Source organism: Anabrus simplex, chromosome 1 (genome assembly GCF_040414725.1).
Source record: "Anabrus simplex isolate iqAnaSimp1 chromosome 1, ASM4041472v1, whole genome shotgun sequence".
NCBI classification, from domain to species: Eukaryota; Metazoa; Arthropoda; class Insecta; order Orthoptera; family Tettigoniidae; genus Anabrus; species Anabrus simplex.
In genome coordinates, this window is record NC_090265.1 from 1060120424 (window position 1) to 1060146698 (window position 26275).

At 39.9% G+C, this 26275-nt stretch overlaps 1 protein-coding gene across 1 annotated transcript in view; it reads right to left on the reverse strand.

The window, feature by feature from the left end:
• Window positions 1–15880: 15880 nt before the first annotated feature.
• Window positions 15881–26275, reverse strand: part of brun (trafficking protein particle complex subunit brun) — a 179070-nt gene continuing 168675 nt past the window's right edge. Inside the window, exon 21 of the mRNA XM_067137108.2 lies at window positions 15881–16837. Coding sequence (XP_066993209.1) covers window positions 16649–16837 — 189 coding nt within the window. The 3' untranslated portion in view covers window positions 15881–16648. The remainder of the gene's footprint in view (window positions 16838–26275) is intronic.

Below are 26275 nucleotides of genomic sequence, written 5' to 3' on the forward strand. Positions count from 1 at the left end.
GAACATCTCCCTTGGTAAGTTATTCCAATCCCTAACTCCCCTTCCTATAAATGAATATTTGCCCCAATTTGTCCCCTTGAATTGCAATTTTATCTTCATATTGTGATCTTTCCTACTTTTAAAGACGCCACTCAAACTTATTCGTCTATTAATGTCATTCCACGCAATCTCTCCGCTGACAGCTCGGAACATACCACTTATGATATCGATGTTGATTCCCATAGGGAATCATCTGATGGCCAAGCAGGCATCAATTTTTGGTAATGAGAAAATTTTCTCACAGTGCATTGGCACTGCTGGTGCTCTAATTAGCCTAAGCAGTGGCCTCCACGGTATGCACTAGCCAGCGTCTTGGTAGGTGTGCTAGGTACCAACTGATGAGCCCAACCTAGCACACGGGGGCGAAACGCTGGTAACCAGGAATGAGTTAGCTGGAAAATTTATAATGTCCAAAAACAGACCATTTATATTGGTATTATATATCACTTAGTCGAGCAGCTCGTCTTCTTTCTCCCAATTATTTCCAGCCCAAACTTTGCAACATTTTTGTAACGCTACTCTTTTGTCGGAAATCACCCAGAACAAATCGAGCTGCTTTTCTTTGGATTTTTTCCAGTTCTTGAATCAGGTAATCCTGGTGAGGGTCCCATACACTGGAACCATACTCTAGTTGGGGTCTTACCAGAGACTTATAGGCCCTCTCCTTTACACCTTACTACAACCCCTAAACACCCTCACAACCATGTGCAGAGATCTGTACCCTTTATTTACAATCCCATTTATGTGATTACCCCAATGAAGATCTTTCCTTATATTAACACCTAGATGCTTACAATGATCCCCAAAAGGAACTTTCACCCCATCAACACAGTAATAGAAAATTTCATTTCTGTTGTGCTTAGTTTAATGACATATGGCACGGTACCGGTATCATAATTAGGATACGTCTGAAAGTAGTTTAAAATTACTGTAGTGTACTGTACAGTAGTATACGAGTAATATCCTATTAGAATTTAGTGTGATTATTTTGTTATTGTAAAATATTTGTGTAGTACTGGTGTAGTAGAGGTATCCGTAGAAACTCTTACTAAAATACTGTTGTTGTAATTAGAATAGGCTTAATTGCAGTTTGGAATTGTGTAGTTCTTGTGTAGGCTATTACTTTCGATATTCAGTAATTAACAGCAGTTTTTATCCTGTCAGGGGTTGTAGGATTAAAAAAAATAGAACACGACTAAGTAGTATTGTAGTGTTGTCATATATTAATTACCTTATTGTTGTGTACTATCCCAGACAATATATCCCTCCGTTCATTTATTTTTTGCAAATAAGTTATTTTATTTTTAATTTAATTTTTTTCCCCGAAAAGAATGGCTAAGGAGCGCGAGTGTACTTACTGTGAGTGTGGCGAGGCATTGAGGGGTATGAGGGAGGAGTTGGAAAGTTTGAGGGAGATAATTAGGATTCTCACAGAAGACAGGAAGGAAGATAGGACTCCCTCAAACAATGTACAGGTTACAGTAGGTCTACAAGAGAAAGGGGAAGGAAAGGGAGGATTTGTAGAAGACAGGTGGTCAAATGTTCTAAGGGGAAGGAGATTGCAGGCTAAGGGCTCTATTCAGGATCAGAATTCAGGACAGGTGTCTGTGCGAAATCGGTACGAGTCACTCCAGGTAGAACAACAGAGGGAAGATGAGGGACAGGGAACTGTTGCTGAGATGTGTGGAAGTAGGAGGAAGGGAAAAGGTAGGAAAGGAAAATGTAGAGTAGAGGATAGGAAAAGACAGGTGGAACAGGGTCATGGGAAGGAGAAAAGGGAGGAGGAAGTAGCTTCTGCAGCTATCAGGAAAGATAGGGCTGACCAGGAAGGGAGGGGATCAAATGAGGTGGGTAGGGTTGAGGCTCTGGTCATGGGGGATTCCATCGTTAGACACGTGGGGAAAGTGTGTGGAGGAAAGGGTACCAGGGTAGAGTGTTATCCAGGAATTAGGTTGAGGCAGATGTTGAGGAAAGTAGAAGAGAAGGAGAAGGTGGTAGTGTTTCACATTGGTACCAACAACGTAAGGCAAGCTGATATAAGTACCAACATAGTTGGAGATGTGTGGGATCTGGTAAATGCAGCACGGGTGAAGTTTAAGAAAGCGGAGATTGTTATTAGTGGAATACTGTGTAGAAGGGATACTGACTGGAGGGTGATTGGGGATTTAAATGAGACTATGGAGTGGGTATGTGGGAAACTGGGAGTGAAATTTCTAGATCCTAATGGGTGGGTAGGAGATAGGGATCTGCGCTCGGATGGCCTTCATTTAAACCGCAGTGGTACGTATAAGTTAGGAAATTTGTTTGGAAGGGTAATAGGGAGGAATATTCAGGGAAACAGGATGGCCTAGGGAGCGGTGATAAGGGAACAGGGAACTGGAAATCAAGTAGGGATGACATAAAATTGTTAGTGTTGAACTGTAGAAGTATTGTAAGGAAAGGAATAAAATTAAGTAATTTAATAGATATATATTTACCAGATATTGTAATAGGAGTTGAATCATGGCTGAGAAATGATATAATGGATGCAGAAATTTTCTCACGGCACTGGAGTGTGTATCGTAGAGATAGGATAGGAAGGGTGGGAGGGGGAGTGTTCATTCTGGTGAAAGAAGAATTTGTAAGCTACGAAAAAGTTAAAGATGAGACACACGAAATTCTAGGTGTAAGGCTCATTTCTAAAGATAATAGGCAACTTGATATATTTGGAGTGTACAGATCGGGAAAGGGTAGCACTGACGCGGATTCGGAATTATTTGATAGGATAGTCAGCTATGTGGGAAACGACATGGAAAGAAATGTGATTGTAGCGGGAGATCTGAATTTGCTTTAGACAGGTCAATCGCGATACATTCCATTTGACCTCCTGAATTCAAGGTATCTGCTGTATCTTGCTGGAATCCTACAAGTTGAGCTTCAGTGGAATAACCTTTCCGAAAACCGAACTGCGTTCTATTGAACCAGTTATTAATTTCGCAAACATGTCTAATATAATCAGAAAGAACGCCTTCCCAAAGCTTACATGCAATGCATGTCAAACTTACTGGCTTGTAATTTTCAGCTTTATGTCTATCACCCTTTCCTTTATACACAGGGGCTACTATATCAACTCTCCATTCATTTGGTATAGCTCCTTCATGTAAACAATAATCAAATAAGTACTTCAGATATGGTACTATATCCCAACCCATTGTATTTAATATATCCCCAGAAGTCTTATCAATTCCAGCCAATTTTCTAGTTTTCAACTTTTGTATCTTATTGTAAATGTCACTGTTATCATATGTAAATTTGAATACTTCTTTAGCCTTAGTCTCCTCCTCTATCTGGACATTACCCTTGTAACCAACAATATTTATGTACTGCTAACTGAATACTTCTGCCTTTTGAAGATCCTCACATACACACTCCCCTTGTTCATTAATTATTCCTGGAATGTCCTTTGAACCCGTTTCTGCCATAAAATACCTATACATACCCTTCCATTTTTCACTAAAATTTGTATGAGTGCCAATTATGCTTGCCATCATGTTGTCCTTAGCTGCCTTCTTTGCTAGATTCAATTTCCTAGTAAGTTCCTTCAATTTCTCCTTACTTCCACAGCCATTTCTAACTCTATTTCTTTCCAGTCTGCACCTCCTTCTTAGTCTCTTTATTTCTCTGTTATAGTAAGGTGGGTCTTTACGATTCCTTACCAACTTTAAAGGTACAAACCTGTTTTCACATTCCTCAACAATTGCTTTAAACCCATCCCAGAGTCTGTTTACATTTTTATTTACCATTTTCCACCGATCATAGTTACTCCCTCATGCCTGCTTTATCAGCCATACGGTACTGCCTAATAGTCCTACTTTTAAGACCTTTCTTTCTAACACATTTATTTTTAACAACAAAAACAGCTTCATGATCACTAATGCTATCTATTACTTTGGTTTCTCTATAGAGCTCATCTGGTTTTACCAGCACCACATCCAGGATATTTTTCCTTCTAGTTGGTTCCATCACATTCTGAATCAGCTGTCCTTTCCATATTAGCTATTTTGCCATTTGTTGGTCATGCTTCCTGTTGTTCGCATTTCCTTCCCAATTGACATTTGGTTAATTCAGATCCACCGCTACAATCACATTCCTTTCCATGTCGTTTCTCACATAGCTGATTATCTTATAAAATAATTCTGAATCCATGTCAGCGCTACCCTTTCCCGGTCTGTACACTCCAAAGATCAAGTTGCCTATTATTTTTAGAAATGAGCCTTACACCTAGAATTTCATGTTTCTCATCTTTAACATATTCGTAGCTTACAAATTCTTCTTTCACCAGAATGAATACTCCCCCTCCCACCATTTCTATCCTGTCTCTACGATACTCTCTCCAGTTCTGTGAGAAAATTTCTGCATCCATTATATCATTTCTCAGCCATGATTCAACTCCTATTACAATATCTGATAAATATATATCTATTAAATTAATTCTATCCTTTCTTTACAATACTTCTACAGTTCAACACTAACATTTTTATGTCATCCCTACTTGACTTCCAGATCTCTGTACCCTTATCACCGCTCCCTAGTCAACCCCGTTTCCCTGAATGTACCTCCTTATTACCCTTCCAAACAAATTTCCTAACTTATACGTATCACTGCGGTTTAAATGAAGGCCACCTGAGCGCAGATCTCTATCTCCTACCCACCCATTGGGATCTAGAAATTTCACTCCCAGTTTCCCACATACCCATTCCATAGTCTCATTTAAATCTCCGATCACTCTCTAGTCAGTATCTCTCCTACACAGAATTCCACTGATAACAATCTCCGCTTCCTTAAACCTCACCCGTGCTGCATTTACCAGATCCCACACATCCCCAACTATGTTGATACTTATATCAGCTTGCCTTACGTTGTTGGTACTAATGTGAAACACTACCACCTTCTCCTTCCCTTCCTCTCTCTCTTCTACTTTCCTCAACATCTGCCTCAACCTAATTCCCGGATAACACTCTACCCTGGTTCCCTTTCCTCCACACACTTTCCCCACATGTTTAACGATGCAATCCCTCATGACCAGAGCCTCAACCCTACCCACCTCATTTGATCCCCTCCCCTCCTGGTCAGCCCCATCTTTCCTGATAGCTGCAGAAGCTACTTCCTCCTCCCTTTTCTCCTTCCCATGACACTGTTCCACCTGTCTTTTCCTATCATCTACTCTACATTTCCCTTTCCTACCTTTTCTTCCCTTCCTCCTACTTCCACACATCTCAGCAACAATTCCATGTTCCTCATCTTCCCTCTGTTGCTCTACCGGGAGTGGCTCGTACCAATTTCGCACAGACACCTGTCCTTAATTCTGATCCTGATTCTCCTGCAATCTCCTTCTTCTTAGAACATTAGATCACCTGTCTTCTACAACTCCCCCCCCTTCCTTCCTCTCCCTCTTGTACACCTACTGTAACCTGTACATTGTTTGAGAGAGGCCTATCTTCCTTCCTGTCTTCTGTGAGAATCCTAATTATCTCCCTCAAACTCTTCCTCATACCCCTCAATGCCTCACCACACCCACAGTCCCTACACTTTTGGGGTTAAAGGGCTTTTATCCTGGCCCCATGATTTCTACATATTTCAAAAATTATATTTGTTGAGGTTGAAATTGGATACAGTTCTTAGAGTTTATGAAGAATCACTGACAATCTGGTGTCAGGCTCAGATATCTAATGTTAAATGCCAACACTATGTCCAACGGTTTTATGAGATGATTCAAAGTGCATTGTTGGGCCGCAAATATGCGGGGACGTTGTGTTCATTAGAATAAGACGTTTAGTAATCTGTTTACAGATACATAGCTCATTCTCAGTCTCTATCAATGCTGAAAAACATGCTAGTTTATATTAGACTTCCTTGTTGATGTTTATGTTGCTGTGTGCGACATACTGAAATCAATGAAAGTGAGTTGTGGGTGTTCCCCTCTTCATACTTGTGTTCCCTCAGGTAAATTTAAAAAATTTGAGAAAGAAGAAAAGGAAGGTAGGTATTAGAATAACTGATAGAGTGTGCCTGTTAAATACGTTGTGTACATATGGTGTGTGTGTGTGTGTGTGTTACATGTGAGCTGGATATGTCCTCGAGCATAGTTAGGAGCATGCTGGACATTGTTGCGTGTACGTCTTGTAGCTACGCTGTTCTTAACGGTACAACAGCCACAAGATGTACCATCACCTCGTAAGCATTTGGGTTCACAAGGGAACTGTCCATACTGTTATATCAAAATCGACAATGAAATTTGGTAGAGAGGATGAGGGGTCCATAAGAAAGCAATGTACGAAAATTCAGCTGCCATTTCAATCTGTAAGGTCCTGAAATCGATACGGTAATAGAATTGCACGCGTTAGCATATAGCTCGACAGCCCTGGTGACCAGCTAAAGCGACCGGGTTACCTTGACCTTTTTGAAAGAGCAGTCTGAATCTGGCTAATGTTCTAGAGTATGCTTTACATTATGAAAAAGGTTTCTCCTCTTCCTGTGAAATAACTTTGGAAGAACGGGAGATGGGTTGACATGTGATACAACTAATTGAAAATCATCCCATGGGTGCCAGCATCGTCTTGGAGTTGTGTCTGGAGAGAAATAGTGACAGTGAAAGTGATAGTGGAAGAAGTGACACCTCATCTGCATTATCTGAAGGAGAAGGCAGCACACCAATGCCAGGAACAAGATGTTTTTACGGATCCGATTTTGAGTCCCAAGTCTGATTCCCGTCAATCCAGTGAAGAGACACCACAGTCACCTAGCAAATCTACTAGTTCAAGCCATGCTTCCAGTCCAGAGAAGAAAGTGAAACAAGCTGCAGATTTTGCGTACAAGAGAGAAGCTGTAAATTTATGGTTAAATAAGGGGGTGCTTTCATTAACTACTGTTCGCAAAAGTTGTTGTAAGACGATGTCACTACGACAACTGTACAGGTGGAAGAACCAATTAGAATCTACATCAGTAAGCCCCATTGAACACAGGAAACTGATGCATACAAAATTATTTTCTCGCTTTACAGAAGCAAGAAGACTGAAGCGGAATGTATGCAACGAAGACCTGCGACTGTGGGCCTTGGAAATTTTGAGAGAGGTTTCAATAGGGTGAACTAATTTCAGCACATGTGCTAGTTGGTTGAGTTGTTTTAAGAAAAAGTACAGAATAAAAAGTAGAAGAATTACAACATTTGTATCTCATACGTATCTGCAAGAAGAAGATGAAAAATATTAAGTCACAAAGAAATTTGTGGAAACAGCTACAGAGCGATTTTCAGAAATATACAATACTGATCAGTGGTTTTGTGCGTGAAATGAAATCAAAAAGGACTCTTATCGTTTGTTGGTGAGAAACATACAGAAACAGTTGTTCAATCAGTTAGTGCACTCACCCATTCGTACACAATTATGCATTAAATTAGTATGGCCAGTACTCTTTTCCCGAAATTATTCACTGTACTAGAGGAGGCAACTGGAACTTTCGGTCTGAGAGTTTCCAAAGAAATGTTTCATGCCAAAAGTATAATTGTAACAGCCACAAAATCAGGGAAAGTGTGGGAAAAGGAATTAAAGTATTGGTTTAAAGAAACCTTCTTCACATTTGTGGAAGAGAAGTGTTTGCTACAGCTAGATTCCTGGACTACTTATAGTGATAACAGCTGTCTTGAAGACATTCCTCCTGGCAACAGTACAGAAATTCTCCAGATTCCTCACAGCACCACAGGGAAAATACAGCCCTTAGACAAGTTTTTCTTCTGGCAGTGGAAGGCTTTGTATCGCCGCTTAACAGACATCGTGCCGACTTTGATGGTTATCAGAGAAACAGCATACTAAATGCAGTCCTTCATTCATTTTGAATTTTCTTCCCTACAGTTCAAGGACATGATTAAATATTTGTGGTTCACAACCAATTATACAATGGAAAGACCTCCCAAGTTCAAAGTGCCTGCGAAATATTGCCTTCAAACAAGAAAACTGTGAAGAACAAAGTGGTCTCAAAGTGCATATTCATTGTGCATGGTGCCAAAAGTATTTGTGTTTTTATCATGCGATTAATGCACTTCATTTATGTTTCACATTCGTTCCGTAACAATAAAGTGACCTTGGCACGTGGCAGCCTGCCAGTTCATTCTCTCTCTCTCCAGCACAACTGCAACTCCACTCCACTGTGCACTGCGCGAGCCAGCAAGAAGCAAGGGTTGTCCAGTAAGCTGCGTTGTCACACGAATTTTGTATCAAGATTTCAAAACCTTCCAGTTCGAAATGGCAGCTAAATTTTAGTACATCACTATTTTATGGGTCTCCCCATGGTCTCTGCGAATTTTCGTTGTTGATTTCTGTATGACAGTATGGAAAGTTCCCTTGTCAGCAGTACTCGCTTAGTAGGCCAAGTCCTGTTAGGGCTGTAGCACCATCAGGGTAGGGACTGTAGTCTCAAGAGATGAAGAACCTACCACAAATGTATTGTGATGCCAAAAGATTAATGGAATAAATCAAAGATCTGCTTCTAAATGATAACAGTAATGTTAACAATATTAAAGTAAAGCTGCAAATTCTTAAATGAAATAAAGACTACTTATAGCCTCTTAGCAATTCTTCATATATCATTGTTTAAATTGAGAAATGCCAACGCTGAAGTGTGATGATGATGGTGATGATTATTGTTCTGAAGTACAACAAAAATTCCCTCTCAGGAGGAAAAAAAGGAAGCATTTTCAACCTTCAAAGAATGAGCATACAGGCAAAAAGAATGGAAGGTCCATAAAGGTTAAAAAAAAAAAAAAAACAGAGGACTCCCTAGACTTCACAAACCTAATACCATTGAGGCCAGAAGAGAACAAAAGTTGATCACGAGATGTCACGAAAAGAAGGTGAAAGTAAGGATGCTGACAGAAGCGGAAGCTATGCCCAGCTCAGATAGGGGCCCCATAGTTTCTAAACCATGTTCCCAACTTGGGAGTCCCTGGGGAGTTACCCCTTTTACTTGCCTCTTATGACAGGCAAAGATACTGTGGATATTTATCAGAAATTGACATCAATAATGCATTAAAAAGCATTAGATGTGGTGTTGCAGGAGAAAGATAAAAATTAGTAAAGAATGTTATGTTCATCCACAAATTAATAACATACATACATACATACATACATACATACATACATACATACATACTTTACCGGGAACGCCGCTACGAGAGAAGTCCGAAGTATGTTTGTTGAACTTCGTGCGAGGTGAAAGGTAGGCAGCCCGCCGAACGCAGTGACGTACCCAGCGAGTGACGTGGCCGCCGTAAGCCAGCTATCCGCTACCATATATGGTAATGTTCCAGCTCATCCTCAAAAGTACATTTTGAGCTATTTTATCGCTATTTTGACACTGCCATCTTAAAAGCCTTTACAATGGACATCATCTGCCAAGATTTCAAGAAAATCCACCGAGTATTATAGAAGTTATAAGGGTAGATAGTACCCGAGTTCTAGACACTTCCATGCGAACGTGTATAAAAGGAGGACCACCCGACCTACGAATTCAGTGTCTGTCACTCCGCCGTCTCTGTGACACGGGTGACAGGAGAAGTATTCCGTGTGTCGAACTTCCAGTTGACAGTCTGCAAAATCCAAGTATTTCGGTATTTTCTCTAAGTGTTGTATCGGGACTTTATCATATTCTTGAAGTGCCTGAATGGGACTTTATTTTCTGCGAGCATCGCATTGGAACTTTGTCATATTGACACATTGGAACTTTGTTATTCCGAAGCGTCTCATTGGAACTTACTTATTTTCGCCAAGTGTCGCGATAAGACTTTATTATTTTCTTAAGGTGACATACTGGAACATTGTCATCGGAACTTTATTTTCTTCGAGTGTCGTGTTGGGACTTTAATATTTCGACACGTTAGAACTTTATTTTCTTCGAGTGTCGTGTTGGGACTTTAATATTTTGACACCACAAAACTTTATTTTCTTCGAGTGTCGTGTTGGGACTTTAATATTTTGGCACATTGGAACTTTGTTATTTCTACACATTGGAACTTTGTTTTCTTTGAAGTGCCACATAGGGACTTACTTATTCAACGACGATTGAAAGGACTTTGAATTTTCACGAGTGTTGTGTACCGCATTGTGCCCGTTCATACGTCCGCGACAGTTTTCAAAATGGCGCCGACTGAAGGTATGGGCCATGTAATCTATAGCAAGCAAGGAATAGACACCTGTTCTGATGACACAGAGGGCCATATACGTCATGGAATGGTCAAGTATTCAGGGTAAAACGGACAGTGGACGGTCTACTGTATTGTTTAAAAAAAAATAATAGAAAAAACTTGATTATTATTAAAAAACATCATCTTGAATTTTCACAACGTAGAGAGAGGACGCAATTACCGTCTCTGGTATAATTCTTTTTAGGAGAATCAAAGGATCACATATAAGAAGAGAAATATCCCCAACAGTTGAAACAGGATAAAAAAACAAGTTTTCGTCAAGATCTACAAGAAGTGCAGACAGAGAATAGACGCACTGAATTCATTACCAACGAAATTGCGGATACGTCGGAGAGCCACGAAGAACAAATAAAAAAATAAAATTAAGGATTACAGACGTCAGAAAAGAATTGTATAATGGCTGTACACTGCATTATAATCTTCAATTTTGAGACTGACAAGAAGACCATGAGGATGATGTGCTAAATACACATGATGGACCAACCTGGGAACAGTACATCTTACTATACGACCGAGCCATGATGAAGAAGGCGACGGGAAGCCATCCGACTGAGCCATGACGAGGAAGGCGACGGGAATCCAGACAGTACTTCCATAATGAAGGAGCGGGTGATGTACCAGATGTCCAACCCATGACCTAACCGAAGACCCAACTACATCCATTTGGAAACGGAACAGCTGGACCAGGGACAACCATGAGCGAGCTAAGTCATTCACAATATTTTATCGCATAATTTTTGGTTTGCCTACACATGTACCTTAGGTATGTGCCGATGGGCTAATTGTAGACCGATACATAAGCAATGCAAGTGAAAGTTACCAACGAAGTGTGAGATATTTAAGTTCATAGTTACATGATTTAGCAATATAGCAGCAGTTTCTGATGTAATGGATATATACGTCAATGTATATCGACCTAAATACTTGTATGAAGCGTGAGGTTTGAAAGAGAAGTGTGGAAACAGCTGATTATAATGACATACTGGGAGATTATAGAGATTTCATTGAGGTAATGTTACAAGTCGACGTCACGAGTGGTTGTGCGTGGTGTAGAAATAAACAAATGGAATCACGCATTGTTTACTTCATAGTAAGGGCATTGAACCCATTCGTAGGTTATGAGAAGCAGCGACTTGTAAATGTTGTATTATGAAACAGTGTGGTACTTTGACGTAGTCGTGAATTTTGGGAACGCGATGAGTGATTATTGAGGCTACGATGTTAATATATTAGATGGATGTTGTAATAAGGATACGATTATGCTAATTTGATGAAAGGTTCGAGTTATATATAGTGATATGAGAAGTTTCTCACGATGCAGGACCATCGAGTACCTGCAAGTTAAGATATGCTACACTACAAGTTTATTTTTATGATTCGTTTACGTAAGATTGCCCACACCGCTGGAGTGACCCAAGCCATGGTACGAACAGGATTTACTATTGTAGATGTATGCTCGTGACGTAATCGTATGTCAGTGTAGATGATTTATAATGAACATCGGAATACTACGATACTTTGAGTAGCTGTATTTAACCAAATGCATTTACGACACCGATGTATATGAGAGTATGTTTCTGAACCTCGCGGCATAGCGCTTCCATAGTAATTGCGAAAGAATAAAGTAGCTTGCACTGAAGTAGAATGTTATTGGAATATAACGCAGGAAAGGGACATTGAACCTAAAAGGACATGTGTATGACAGCCAAGGATTATGTTGAAATTAGTTAGATAGCTAAATCGATTAATATTCTCCGTTTGAACGTACATTTTTTTTAAACGAACTACAGCTAGGAAAAGGCTAGAGTAGGAGCCGTATTTATCAGGCAGTAGGAACGAATGCCTTAGTTCGTAAGTAGTTATCCATGCACTACGAGATCGTTGTAACAAAAACATGACTTCGGATTTTACTCAGAATTATCTTTATTTACTCAGATCTATTTTGATTTATTCAGATTTATTCAGACTTAACTTATTAGTGGATTTGAGATGCACTTCAGTTTAACATTGTGTCTAAGTGAGACATGTTTAATCAGACTAAAGGAAGTGAACTATCGTAACAAGTTAATGGTGTTGATGTTACACTTACGTCTCGACTGCAATGTGGACCTCAGATGTCCATTGATCTATTGTAAATATGTAGGTACTCATTTTTATTACTTCACAAAGGAACTGATCTTCATAATTTTAAATACTGGATATTATTTTCGTTTTTACGAGCCAGCGCTGACTCATTATCCATACTTATTTTCACCCAATTTTAAAATAATGCCTCGCATAATATGCTAATTTAATAATTCAATATTTTATCAATAAATATCTTATTTATTTTCTATAATTGCATGTGTCATGAATTCTTCCATTACTGTCTAGTTCATAAGTTAGTTGATAGCTAAGTGAGGTACTGAGTAATTAAGTGTTCCATTTAATCATGGCAAGTTCTCTCGAAGTCAATAATTCTGATAAAATTTGTCGACGACTACTAATATTACGTCATGAGTGTCCATAGGTGTCACCTGTGAGTTGGGATTCTCTTGAACTCACGTTAAGCGTATTCTATAGTAAGATTACATGTCTTACCTGCCATTAGAAAACCCTGAGGTATCCGCTGAGCGACTCCATTTCGTCTAACTAGGCTGCCCAACGACGAGTAAAAATGGAGGTATCGGGTAAGGAATGTAAACCGTCGACTACGACCGTTACAGCATTGAACTTACGTAATACAGATGTTGATTCCCATAGGGAATCTGTAATATTTGTTCCGAATGAGTAAATTTATAATACCAATATACATGGTCCGTTATTGGACATTATAAATTTTCCAGCTAACTCATTCCTGGTTGCCAGCGTTTTGCCCTCGTGTGCTAGGCTGGGCTCATGACGCATGGCCAGTGCATACCATGGAGGCCACTGCGTAGGCCAATTGTAGCCACCGGCAGTGCCAATACACTATGAGCCACTCTGTCTCACTACTAAAAATTCATGCCTGCTTGGCCATCAGATAATACAGATGTTGATTCCCATAGGGAATCTGTAATATTTGTTTCGAATGAGTAAATTTATAATACCAATATAAATGGTCCGTTATTGGACATTATAAATTTTGCAGCTAACTCATTCCTGGTTGCCAGCGTTTCGCCCTCGTGTGCTAGGCTGGGCTCATGACACATGGCCAGTGCATACCATGGAGGTCACTGCGTAGGCCAATTGTAGCCACCGGCAGTGCCAATGCACTATGAGACACTCTGTCTCACTACTAAAAATTCATGCCTGCTTGGCCAACATCTGTATTATCTGATGGCCAAGAAGGCATGAATTTTTAGTAGTGAGACAGAGTGTCTCATAGTGCATTGGCACTGCCGGTGGCTACAATTGGCCTACGCAGTGGCCTCCATAGTATGCACTGGCCATGCATCATGAGCCCAGCCTAGCACACGAGGGCGAAACGCTGGCAACCAGGAATGAGTTAGCTGGAAAATTTATAATGTCCAATAATGGACCATTTATATTGGTATTATAAATTTACTAATTCGGAACAAATATTACAGATTCCCTATGGGAATCAACATCTGTATTATCTGATGGCCAAGCAGGCATGAATTTTTAGTAGTGAGACAGAGTGTCTCATAGTGCATTGGCACTGCCGGTGGCTACAATTGGCCTACGCAGTGACCTCCATGGTATGCACTGGCCATGCGTCATGAGCCCAGCCTAGCACACGAGGGCGAAACGCTGGCAACCAGGAATGAGTTAGCTGGAAAATTTATAATGTCCAATAACGGATCATTTATATTGGTATTATTTTGAACTTACGTTTCGCACTTATTCGAACTTGTATTTTTTAAATCAATTTCTGGAACATTGAAACTTTCCGAGCATGTAGGATGAACTTGCGCCCTACCAACATAAACTTTCGTGTGAACGATGTGACTTGTTTTCTCAAGTACCTCATTGAATTTACGCCTTGTAAAGACTATGAAACTTAGGGGACATTCAACATTACATTTAATTGTGAAATATGCAATACTTTCCAAGTGCTGCACAGGGACTTATGTTTTGATTCTTAAAGACTGGGACAATTCAGAATATGCATATCGCGTTCCCAGAAAGCCTAGAACTTTCCAGTATTTTGAGTGATCCATAATTTATGAAGTCAGACTTTTTCTTTCAAATATTATTTTCTTTAATGGCTATTCACTTCGCCTATTGACGGAACAGGACAGTTTCCGAGTTCTACTTATTCAGTGCGTTGCCAACCTTTTTTTAAACCTTCAGAACTATGCATTTAGGACTGCAGTGACAGTAATCCTCTAGAACATTCTGACTTAACTTGCATTTCTACCAGTACTTGTTCTTCGAGTGATTATTCCAGAACGTTTTGATTTAATATCTAGAGTGCAGTAACCATAATTAAAAGGTCATATCTGTTCAGACAGTGCCCTGAATGTGTGGAGTGCCGTGCAGGAAATTCAAGTGCGAATTACGTCTCGAATCAAGCCCAGGAACGTGTGCCAATCTTCGAGACATTCCAGAACGTCGGGACATTCCAGAACGTCGAGACACTTCCAGAACCTCCAGACATTCCAGAACTCCTCATCCGAGCAGGTGTGGTCCCTGCCCAGTCGATGTCCAGCACCATCCCAGGACTTGGAGGTACCAACCAGCCACGACACTTCCACACTGCTGTACGAAGGTGATATGAACTTGCTTTTGATGATCAATAAACTCAATTTATCAAAAGAATCTCTAAAATTGATAACTATACCTCTCTCCGTACCAGCTCCAATGATAAAGCCACTCCCTAGGTTAAGAATCATGCTCGTTAATTTAATATCAAGCGCCTTAAAGATATGAACACATTTTTACGGGTACAATACATACAGACATACATACATACATACATTTATCATTATAGACTGTTATGCCTTTCAGCATTCAGTCTGCAAGCCTCTGTGAATTTACTAAATGTCGCCACAATCCTCGATTTGCAACTAGTATTGTGGCCTCATTTAGTTCTATACCTCTTATCTTTAAATCGTTAGAAACTGAGTCTAACCATCGTCGTCTTGGTCTACCTCTACTTCTCTTACCCTCCATAACAGAGTCCATTATTCTCATAGGTAACCTATCCTCCTCCATTCGCCTAACATGACCCCACCACCAAAGCTGGTTTATGTGTACAGCTTCATCCATCGAGTTCATTCTTAAATTAGCCTTTATCTCCTCATTCCGAGTACAGTCCTGCCATTGTTTTTTTCCCACCTGTTTGTACCAGCAATAATTCTTGCTACTTTCATGTCTGTTACTTCTAACTTATGAATAAGATATCCTGAGTCCACCCAGCTTTCGCTCCCGTAAAGCAAAGTTGGTCTGAAAACAGACCGATGTAAAGATAGTTTTGTCTGGGAGCTGACTTCCTTCTTAAAGAATACTGTTGATCGCAACTGCGAGCTCACTGCATTAGCTTTACGACACCTTGACAAATTAATAATAATAATAATAATAATAATAATAATAATAATAATAATAATAATAATAATAATAATAATAATAATAAAAAGAAGTCTTTGGCAGGTTAAAAGAAGGATATTGAGAGTGAACTGAAACAACAATAAAAAGGTTATATATTTTTTTACATAAAACATAGTAACAAATTTCTATACATTTGCACAGTTCATACTCAGTAGATTTGCAAATTTTCAAACTCCACAAATTAGTTATGTTCTCAGTTACAAAGTGTAGAACATACAAACAAATGGAACCTAATGTGAAATATGCAATCCTAATAAAATATCACATCAGTATTTGTATACTCGGATCATACATACATCCATAGACAACAAAGACTAACAGAAGTATATACCATCTTAAATATTAGATATTATCCAATGCTTTTATATAAACCAAATAGGCCTACTGCTGTATGTCCATGGAAAATTCTATAATCACAGATTGCTGGCTTATAATTTCAATATTAAATATATATACAACTCTTGATAAATCTACCGTACTAATTATTTGATTGCAATATTACTACAATAGATATTAACATACATATGACAAAAAGTCGTTTCATATCTCACTATTCAAGAAAGAACCCAGAACTCTGAAGACCACTGTGATCATTTCTGTAACGTTCAGAAATGTTCAAAATGGAATAATCTTATGATCCAAAGATATAAAATATGAGTACAATTAACAATCAACAGATCAACTGTAGCAACCGTACAGAAGAAAACACTTCAGTTAGAATTCCTAGCTATAAATGTATTACTGCAAATGTTTCTGAAAGGGAGCCATACCAGTGTTACAGAAAAGATGTAATGAATTGCATCAATAGTCATTTTTATGAATTTTAACTACAATGTTATCATACTACAAGTCAATTACAGTTATGGTAACAGGAGGAATGAACTTCCAAGTGTGCACATCGCTAAATATTAATGTTCCGTCTGTTTGAGGCTGGTCACTGTCTTGTGAAGAACACTGAATGTCCACCTTGTACTGACCAGGAGTGAAGAATACAACACTGCACTCATGATATGCATTGCCTTGTTCTGCTAGCTACAAAATAAAGTATTGTTATCAATAAGTAGGTATTCATGTTCATGAGCAACAACTATTTACTAGGATACTTCAATGGTCAAACAGAGGTACCAATACAAGCAACATGGTCAAGCTGGAAAAAGATGATGATGGCGTATCTGTTCTGTCCTTGCCGTAAGTAAGTCACTCTTTTTCTTTGTCAACTTAATTATGTTAAGAAATCAAGATTATTTACTCAAGTTACCCTTTCACTTTAATTCTAAGCAAACTGGAAAATGGGACAAAAGTGAGATCCAAAGAGGAATATCAACTACAAGAAACAGAAAACACTTTAATGATGGATATATTTGTCTGAGATAGATTGTTCATTCTAGAGCAGTCAGTTGTGTATTGTAACTGCATAGAACTGTAATATATACAGGAATATACTGCATTTCCTCACATATTATACCCACTTTTCTCCTTTTCTTTATCTTTTACAATTTTGTTTACAGCACACCGACACAGATAGGTCTTATGGTAACTATGGGATAGGAATGGCCTAGGAGTGGGAAGGAAGTGGCCACAGCCTTAATTAAGGTACAGCCAGTATTTTCTTGGTGTAAAAATGGAAAACCACGGAAAACCATCTTCAGGCCTGCCGACAGTGGCGTTCGAATCCACGATCTCCAAATGCAAGCTCACAGCTGTGCGCCCCTAACCGCATGGCCAACTCGCCTGGTCTTTTATATCCATTAAAAAAAAAGTAAGAGGGGGCCCAATATGCGATAGCCTCCCATTTCGTCCAGTGACTTCTGGGTATAAAAAACTATAAATTGTACATGTATATATTCTATACTATTCTTAAACAAATTTATGATTGTATTCTAAGTGCCTTACTACCTACTAGGGTTGGGCAGACCGGAACAGTCACTTGTTCCGCAACATTAGGAGCTTGAGGCAGAGTGTTTCGGTACAGAGTGCCGGGACACGGGACTGTAACTGCGTCCTAGAGAGAACTTCGTGAGGCAACAGGACATGCTTTGCTTCAGCTGGAATGTGCCTGAACCGAACGTGCTGTGTCAAGGCCGCACTAGATAGATTTGTTGGCATTGGCTGTGTCTGCTGTCTGCCTGTCGATACCGGCTGTGTGCCGCCCTGTGCTGGAGCGTCAACATTTTTTCATCCAGTTATATATTTAATTCCAAAGCGATGACCTATATTTTTCTTGGGCTTAACAGTTTCCTTAAAGTCCAAATTAATTTTTAACGTCAATCCCCGAGAAAGTGTTAAGGGAAATTTTCGAGATATTCATTACTCACTAATTACTCACAATACAGGCCAATACATTCAACTGGTGAAAATATTCTTGAATTGGTTACTTTTAAACACCTGCACTGCCATTGTAACCGTGTTATGTGTATTTTATATTGACCTAAAAGCAGCCTTTAAACATGATTATTGGGCGCGAATTTCAGTGTTCCGACTGTTCGGTCACGTTCCCTGCAGCTTTATGCTGGACCATGGCCATAACTACACACAGGCACACACCACACAGCACGTTCCATACAGACACATTCCCACTGGCGCGGAGCATGTAATGTTTGCCTCTCGAAGTTCTCTCTACACTGCGCAGTTACAGTCCCGCGTCCCGTGCGCCCGCTGCACAGTTCAGTTAGTGGGCGAAGGGCAGTGCATAGTGGCGCTTCTGACGGGACAGCGAGTCAGTGTCTCCGGCTCGCTTGAGAATGTTTCGAAACAATTGACACTCTGTGTTCTGGAACAGCGGAACATAACTGTGCACCGGCACAGTGTGCCGAAACAGGGACTTAGTGCCCAACCCTACTACCTACATTTGTTAATGACCTCACCTGCTATATTAACAGCAACATCCATGAATATCTGTTAACTAAAGTAAACTCATGTCCTAACCCCAAGGTGGTGCAGCTCTTTTTTAGGCAAGCCCCCAATAGAGGTTAACTGCATTTACCATTTTACCACATATTAACCTTCCTGCCATTCTTAAATCTCTACCAGTACCAGGAATCGAACTCGGGCCCCTGAGAACGCCAGCTAATTGTGCTAATTATTATGCTGACAGACATTCTTAAACAAGAAAGACAGACATATCACACAACTAATCCATGCTTGCAATGCACGAATCGGACATAAGAGACTGCTCATCTATCTGTGAAACATTATTGGAACTGCAGTACGCTATTTTTTTTTTTTTGCTATGGGCTTTACGTCGCACCGACACAGATAGGTCTTATGGCGACGATGGGATAGGAAAGGCCTAGGAGTTGGAAGGAAGCGGCCGTGGCCTTAATTAAGGTACAGCCCCAGCATTTGCCTGGTGTGAAAATGGGAAACCACGGAAAACCATTTTCAGGGCTGCCGATAGTGGGATTCGAACCTACTATCTCCCGGATGCAAGCTCACAGTCGCGCGCCTCTACGCGCACGGCCAACTCGCCCGGTGCAGTATGCTATGGAGGTGGACATTTCTTGAATACGAAACACAGACGTATTGCATGACTTTGATGCGTGTTTTCAATGCGCAGGTCGGATGGATGAAACTATTCACAAATTTGTGTGATGTCATCGAAGCTGCAGTACAGCTTCTACCCGTTTCGAAGCGGAATCGTTGTTCTTCTGTGACGAATCATGTTGAGGGGATCTTATATGCAAGCTTTATTCTTTTTATTTTTCATTTTCTTTGTCTTGAAAAGCCAGGGTGTCTAATACATGAGGAAATACGGTAATATCTATCTCAACCCACTATAGATCACTACGGTTCTTACACAGTTTCTTAGTTCAATAAACTACATAGTTTTAAATTCGACCACCAAACCAATATCAAAGGGCAGTTTGGTAAGCATGTGAAAGTAATCCCTTGCACAGTGTTACTCTTCAGAGTATATCGTCATTGAACTTCAAAATTCAACGATGTGACAATGTTAAGGGCTGAAATACTGACCTGCAGCACATCATGTATCACTTAGAATGAAAATTTGTTGATGTAGTTCATTGAATACTGAACCTTAGATGATAGAACCTTTGTGGTCAGAGTTCTAAGCTGAAATTATCACACAGGAGTTTTTCTTGGTGCAATGATGATATACAGGATGTATCAAAATTCAACACTTCAACTTATAGGGATGATAGTAAAGACCAAAACAAATGTTTCTGATAAATAATCATGAGTCTGAAATGAATTAATGACTGACAAAATCAGAAAATATACTGCAGGGGTATAAATTAATTATAACTCTCATTCTTCAAAACCAGCAATATCAAATATTGTGTTAAACATCAGGATGTAATGTCTGTGCTGTTAACACCACACAGTATATTTTTGTTCTTTTAGAGCAAAGCAAGAGAGTGTAAGAGACTCCAACTGAATCTAAGACCAAAAATACGTTGGAGTTGTTCATCTTGCCGAGCATTTCACTGTATGGCGACGAGGGCACAAATCAACAGCAGCAAATGGAAACATGTTGGAAGCCGCACATCTCACCATGCATCTTGCTGTGCACCTCGCCGTTCCTCAGGAATTACATTGGTTTGATATTTAGGATGCAGCTGCTTGGAACTCACATTGTGATTGGTTGCCACAATGTCACTTCATTGTTCCCTCCATGCGAAGAAGCGTTCCTGTAATATTGATGGTCATGTTGTGTCATAATAAGAGGTGAATAATAAGCGATACTTTCCTCGAAACTGCTATATGGAATTATTGTCACAATTCACGCCACAACAGATGTGTCCAAGAAATGTTGAAAAGAAGTTGTAGCCAACTGTAGTGCCACAGGTAAAAATGATGGATTGCTATGGAATAGGAATGGGCATCTCAGGGACATATTTTGAGTCATGGCCCTCCTTATGCACTGGCGGCTATAACCATACAATCCACCACTGGTCTCTAACCCATTAGAAGAGAATTCTCACTGAGACTATGTGTAAGTAGGGTAGCATCATGCTTCACAGAATTTTTACCAAGCATGCCCAGAACATTTTCAGCAAGTCTCGGAGCTATGTGAGTAACAGAGTCCCACTCCCATTTCACAGGCAAGGGAGTCCTTGGAAACAACTTGGCAAACAAAATGGAATTCGATAGGGAGCTATCAATATTAATGGGGCTTATGGAAGAAAGAAACTAGACTTGGTTGAGTCAGCAAAGATGTGTTAGGAGTTAATGATATTTGGGTTAAGGTGAGATTATAAAGTGTTCTTAACAAGTGTTTAAAAGGGAAGGGCAGAGTGTGGTGTAGGACTCTTCCTCAGGAATCATCATCATCATCATCATCATCATCATCATCATCATCATCATCATCATCATTTTTCCTTTCCCCTTGTCCAGCTCCTGCTAGGTCGGGGTGTTGATGGCACTTCTCCACCATTGCGTCTCTCTCCATCACTCCTCTTTAGTAACTGTATTTCAGTCCATTCTTCTTTTTCTTATACTGTTCTTGACAGAGTCCATACATCTTGCTCTGGGCCACCTTCTTGCCCTCTTTCCTTCTATCTTAGCCTCCAACACCTGTTTTGGTATCCTTCCCTCCTCCATCTTCATAACATGTCCACACGATCTCAATTTATTCTTCTCCATCCTACCACTCAGTTTTTCTACCCCTATTTCTTTCCTGACCTCGATATTTCTTACTCTGTCTCTCCTTGTCTTCCCTACCATACTCCTCAGGAACTTCATCTCACTGACCTAAATTTTACTCTCAGTTCTTGCTGTCAAAGTCCAAGTCTCTGATGTATACGTTAATACAGGGGTATGGTACATCTTGTACATTATCTCTTTACATTTCGCAGGAACTTCTCCTTTCCACACCAGGTTCCTTGTATTCTGGTAGAACGTATTTCCCACTTGTACCCTTCTGCTGATCTCCTTATCCAACCTTGCATCTTGTGTTATTTCACTTCCCAAATATTTGAAGTATTCAACAACCTCAAGGTTTTGATCCCTGATATTAACGATCCTTTTTCTTTTTCTTTCTCTTTCTCCTCTTGTCGTCACCACTGTTTTCCTCTTCTCCACACTGATTTTCACACCATATTTCTCAATATTATCATTTAAAGCCTCTAGTTGGATTTGCGCTTCTGTATTTTTGACTCCCCAGATGACTATGTCATCTGCAAAGAACAATATTTACCGGGAGAGTTGACCATGCAGTTAGGAGCGCGCAGCTATGAGCTCGCATCCGGGAAATAGTGGGTTGGAACTCCACTGTCTCAGCCCTGAAAATGGTTTTCCATGGTTTCCCATTTTCAAACCAGGCAAATTTTGGGGCTGTACCTTAATTAAGGCCATGGCCGCTTCCTTCCCATTCCTAGGCCTTTCCTGTCGCATTGTCGCCATAAGACCTACCTGTGTCGGTGCAACGTAAAGCAACTAGCAAAAAAATCCCAATATTTTCATATCCCCTCCATATCTTGCCTTTGTTTCATTTATAACTTCATCCATAACCATTATAAACATAAGTGGAGACAATACACTTCTCTGTCTTAGTCTAGTTTGGTTTCTAAACCAATCTGTTCTCCCCACTGGAGTTTGGACAAAACTGGAACAGTTCTTAAACATTGCTTTCACTAGTTTCTTTGATTGCCTTCCACATCCTTTTCTTTCCAGGGTTTCCCACACCTTTTCTCTATTAACATGATCATGTGCCTTCTCCAGATCACAGAATACCATCACCAGATCTTTTCCATATTCCCACTGTTTTCCCATCAGTAATCTCATGGTAAATATAGGGTCTATCGTTGACCTGCCCTGTCGAAATCCATACTGCTCTTCTTCTAACTTTCTTTCCACCAGTCCTCTCCTCCTCCTTTCTATTATTCTTTCCAATATTTTGGCTACTTGTGACAACAGTGCAATTCCTCAATAACTGTCACATGCCTTCCTGTAATTTACTAAATACTGGTGTTACTACAACTTTACAACACTTTTGCAGTCTATATAACCAATGTAGACCAATAGATCCTGCTGTCTTTTATCATTTCCACATAATGTGTTTAACAGCCATTTCCACCTCTGCCATTGTAATATCACTCTCCATTTCTGGATCATCCTCATTTACCACTACGCTCTCTTCTGCATCACTTCTCATAACCAGGAGTTTATCAAAATTGTCTTTCCATCTATTCTTTACCTCCTCTGGGTCTGTTATTACATTTCTGCTTTCTTTCTTTACTTGTTTTGTGTAGAAATTTTTTCTTATTTTTTATCAATCCATACAACATCCTTTTCCCACCATTTACATCCTTTTCCAACTCTTGTGTGAATCTCTCTCAACATTTTTTCTTTACCTCATTTACCACTTTTTTACACTTACTTTTAATTTCCTGATATTTAATCTTACATCCTTCTTTCCTATCTCTATTTCATTCTTGCCATGTCCTCTTCTTTTGTTTAACAACTTCCTTCACCTTTTCATTGCATTCCTTTTCCTTTACTCTTGCCAAAGTTCTGCCACAAATTTTTTTCTGCACAGCTTACAAATGTGTTTTAAAAATTTGGTCCATTCTTCTTCTACAATTTCTATTTCTGATGTAGGAATGTGCTGTTTCAATTCCTCCTGAAATTTCCCCTGAGTTCTTTTATCTTTTAATTTCTATACTTTTATATTCTTCTGTCTTATTTCTTCTACTCTCACAATTTTACTTATTTTCAATTTTGCTACCACTACTCTGTTGTCTCCATCAAACACCTCACCTTTTACATCCATTAACAGTTTACAATTTATTTATTTTCTCAAACAAAACAAAAAAATTAATAACTGTTTTTGTCCTCCTTTCACACCAGCCATATCTAGTGATCTTTCTACTATTCTTCTTTCTAAACCAAGTGTTACCCACAATTATTCCATTTCTCTCACAATAATCAATCAACTTATCTCCCTTGCTGTTTCTTTCTCCATATCCAAATGGACCAATCACTTCTTCTTTACCAATTCTGTCATTTCCAATCTGCACATTCAGGTCTTCCATGACTATCACTTCCACATTGGTGATTACTTCCTTGAGTATCTCCAAGAATTCCTCTGTATTTTCCTCACTATTTCCAGTCTAGGGTACATAAACTTGGATAAAATCTTTCACTCCTTCTTCCGTCTTCAGTCGTTCTCTGATTATTCTATCACTAATGTAAGTCTACCCTATCCACATTTTCATCCATGATTTTTCCTCACCTCCTTCACTCCAGTATAGGGTGTGCTCTCCACTCATCCTCTTCACTCCCTTTCCCTTCCACTTATCCTCACTCAGTCCCATCATTGCAACATTCTCTTTCTCCATAAAATCAATCAACTTCTCTGACTTTCCCATCAGGGTCATAACATTTATAATTCCCACCTTCATAATGTTAACCACTGGTTGCCCACTTATCACAGCTCCCCCCCTGGCACAAGAACTGTGCGTCGCTTTTAGAAGGGTACACCCTAACCTTTTCCGAGGCTGATAATCACCACCACTAATTTTAGGCTATTGTTATGATGGGGTCATGACTCCCAAAGGCATTTTAGAGCTACTGCTAGCAATTATGCACACCGTCGCTTACGTGGTGAACAGACGCCATTGCAGCCGCCCCTAATATGGAAAACAAACACTGCTGATGAATAGTGTACTCATACTATTCCCCGCGTACTGGGCTGCCTCTTTCGCTATCTCCACTATTCCAAAGTCCATCTTCTCCGCTGTACATTTCATTGAAGTCTTAGCTCGTAAGCCCGAGCTGGGACCCTTACCACGTGCTACACACTGGATCAATGTGCTCTGAGACTCACATAGGCAGGGGCACCACTCCCACCATATAAATTATAGATAATAATAATTATCAATTATGTGAGAGTCATCATCAACCTTTCTTCATCAATGACCGGTTGCTTATGTATGTTAGTGTGCACTTTTTGGATTGTAGGTTCTACTAGCTTTAATATATAATTAAACGTCAACTAAGACATGCTTATATATTCATAACATCTACCTAGGTACATTTTAATAATGTTATTTGCTTTATGTCCCACTAACTACTTTTGCGGTTTTCGGAGACGCAGAGGTGCCGGAATTTAGTCCCGCACGAGTTCTTTTACATGCCAGTAAATCTACCAACACGAGGCTGATGTATTTGAGCACCTTCAAATACCACCGAACTGAGCCAGGATCGAACCTGCCACTCAGCCCGGCCAGGTACATTTTAAACTCCTGATACACTTTATACAATTTTCCCTGTTCAGTTTGTTCCTCAGTGTCTGGATGTATGCTATTTTTCTTCTCATACTAGAAAGTAACAAGGACTCTACTGCATTACTTGCAGATAAATCACCATCACTGTCGGAGTGATATTACAGCAGTACAGTCCTCTTTAGTGGGGTGCACGGAAGAAGCCTCCCCGAAGATTGTATAAATTACACTATGAAAAATCAGTACAATCGGGCGCACCCTGGGCAACGTTGCAAATTAGCAGCGGCGGATTCTTCCACTACCGGTCAACACAGAAGTAGTAATCCTCCTAAAGGGTCTTTTTTAAGACCACTTGTTATAGTCTCGATAAACATTGAGGGTTTTTCGTGTGCCAAAGAGACCTTATTGGCTGACTTGTGTAAGGAATGTAAATGTGACATTCTTCTAGTGCAAGAGACTCACCGGGGCTACAACAGCCATCGACCCAAAATCGCAGGCATGGAGCTTGTTCTGGAAAGGCCCCAAGATAAATACGGTAGTGCCATTTTCACCAGACCAAACCTAAATATCACACCAACCTCACTAACTGAAAGGGATGACATCGAGATTCTTTCTGTATGTACGCCACACTTTAGCGTTACTTCTGTATACAAGCCTCCTAATGTTGACTTCACGTTTGAAGAACCTACTAACTTTAAGTACCAGGGCGTAAATTTCATCCTTGGTGATTACAATTGCCGAAGCACATCTTGCGGATACCCAGATTCAGATACCAATGGAGATAAACTGGAAACCTGGGCAGAGAATCATGATCTTCATCTAATTCATGATCCAAAGCTACCAGCATCCTTCAATAGCGGTCGGTGGAAGAGAGGCTACAACCCTGACAATATTTTCGTGTCATCAAAAGTTGCTGGGAGTTGTGTGAAGATGATGGGTAAGCCCATCCCATCTACCCAACATAGACCTGTAATCTGCAAAGTGAATGCCATGGTAGTGCCAGAGGAGGTACCTTTCAAGCGAAGGTTTAATTTTCAGACGGCCAATTGGGAAAGATTCACAAACGAGCTTGATATAGAAGTTGTCAAGATCCCACCGAAACCTGAGATGTACGAGGCATTTGTCAAATGCGTTCAGACAGCCTCTAGAAGGACCATTCCAAGAGGTTGTAGAACAAATTACATACCAGGAATGACTGATGACAGCAAACAGCTGATGAACCATTACAAAGATCTTTTTGAGGCTGACCCATTTGCTGATGAAACTATCCAGGTTGGTGAGGAAT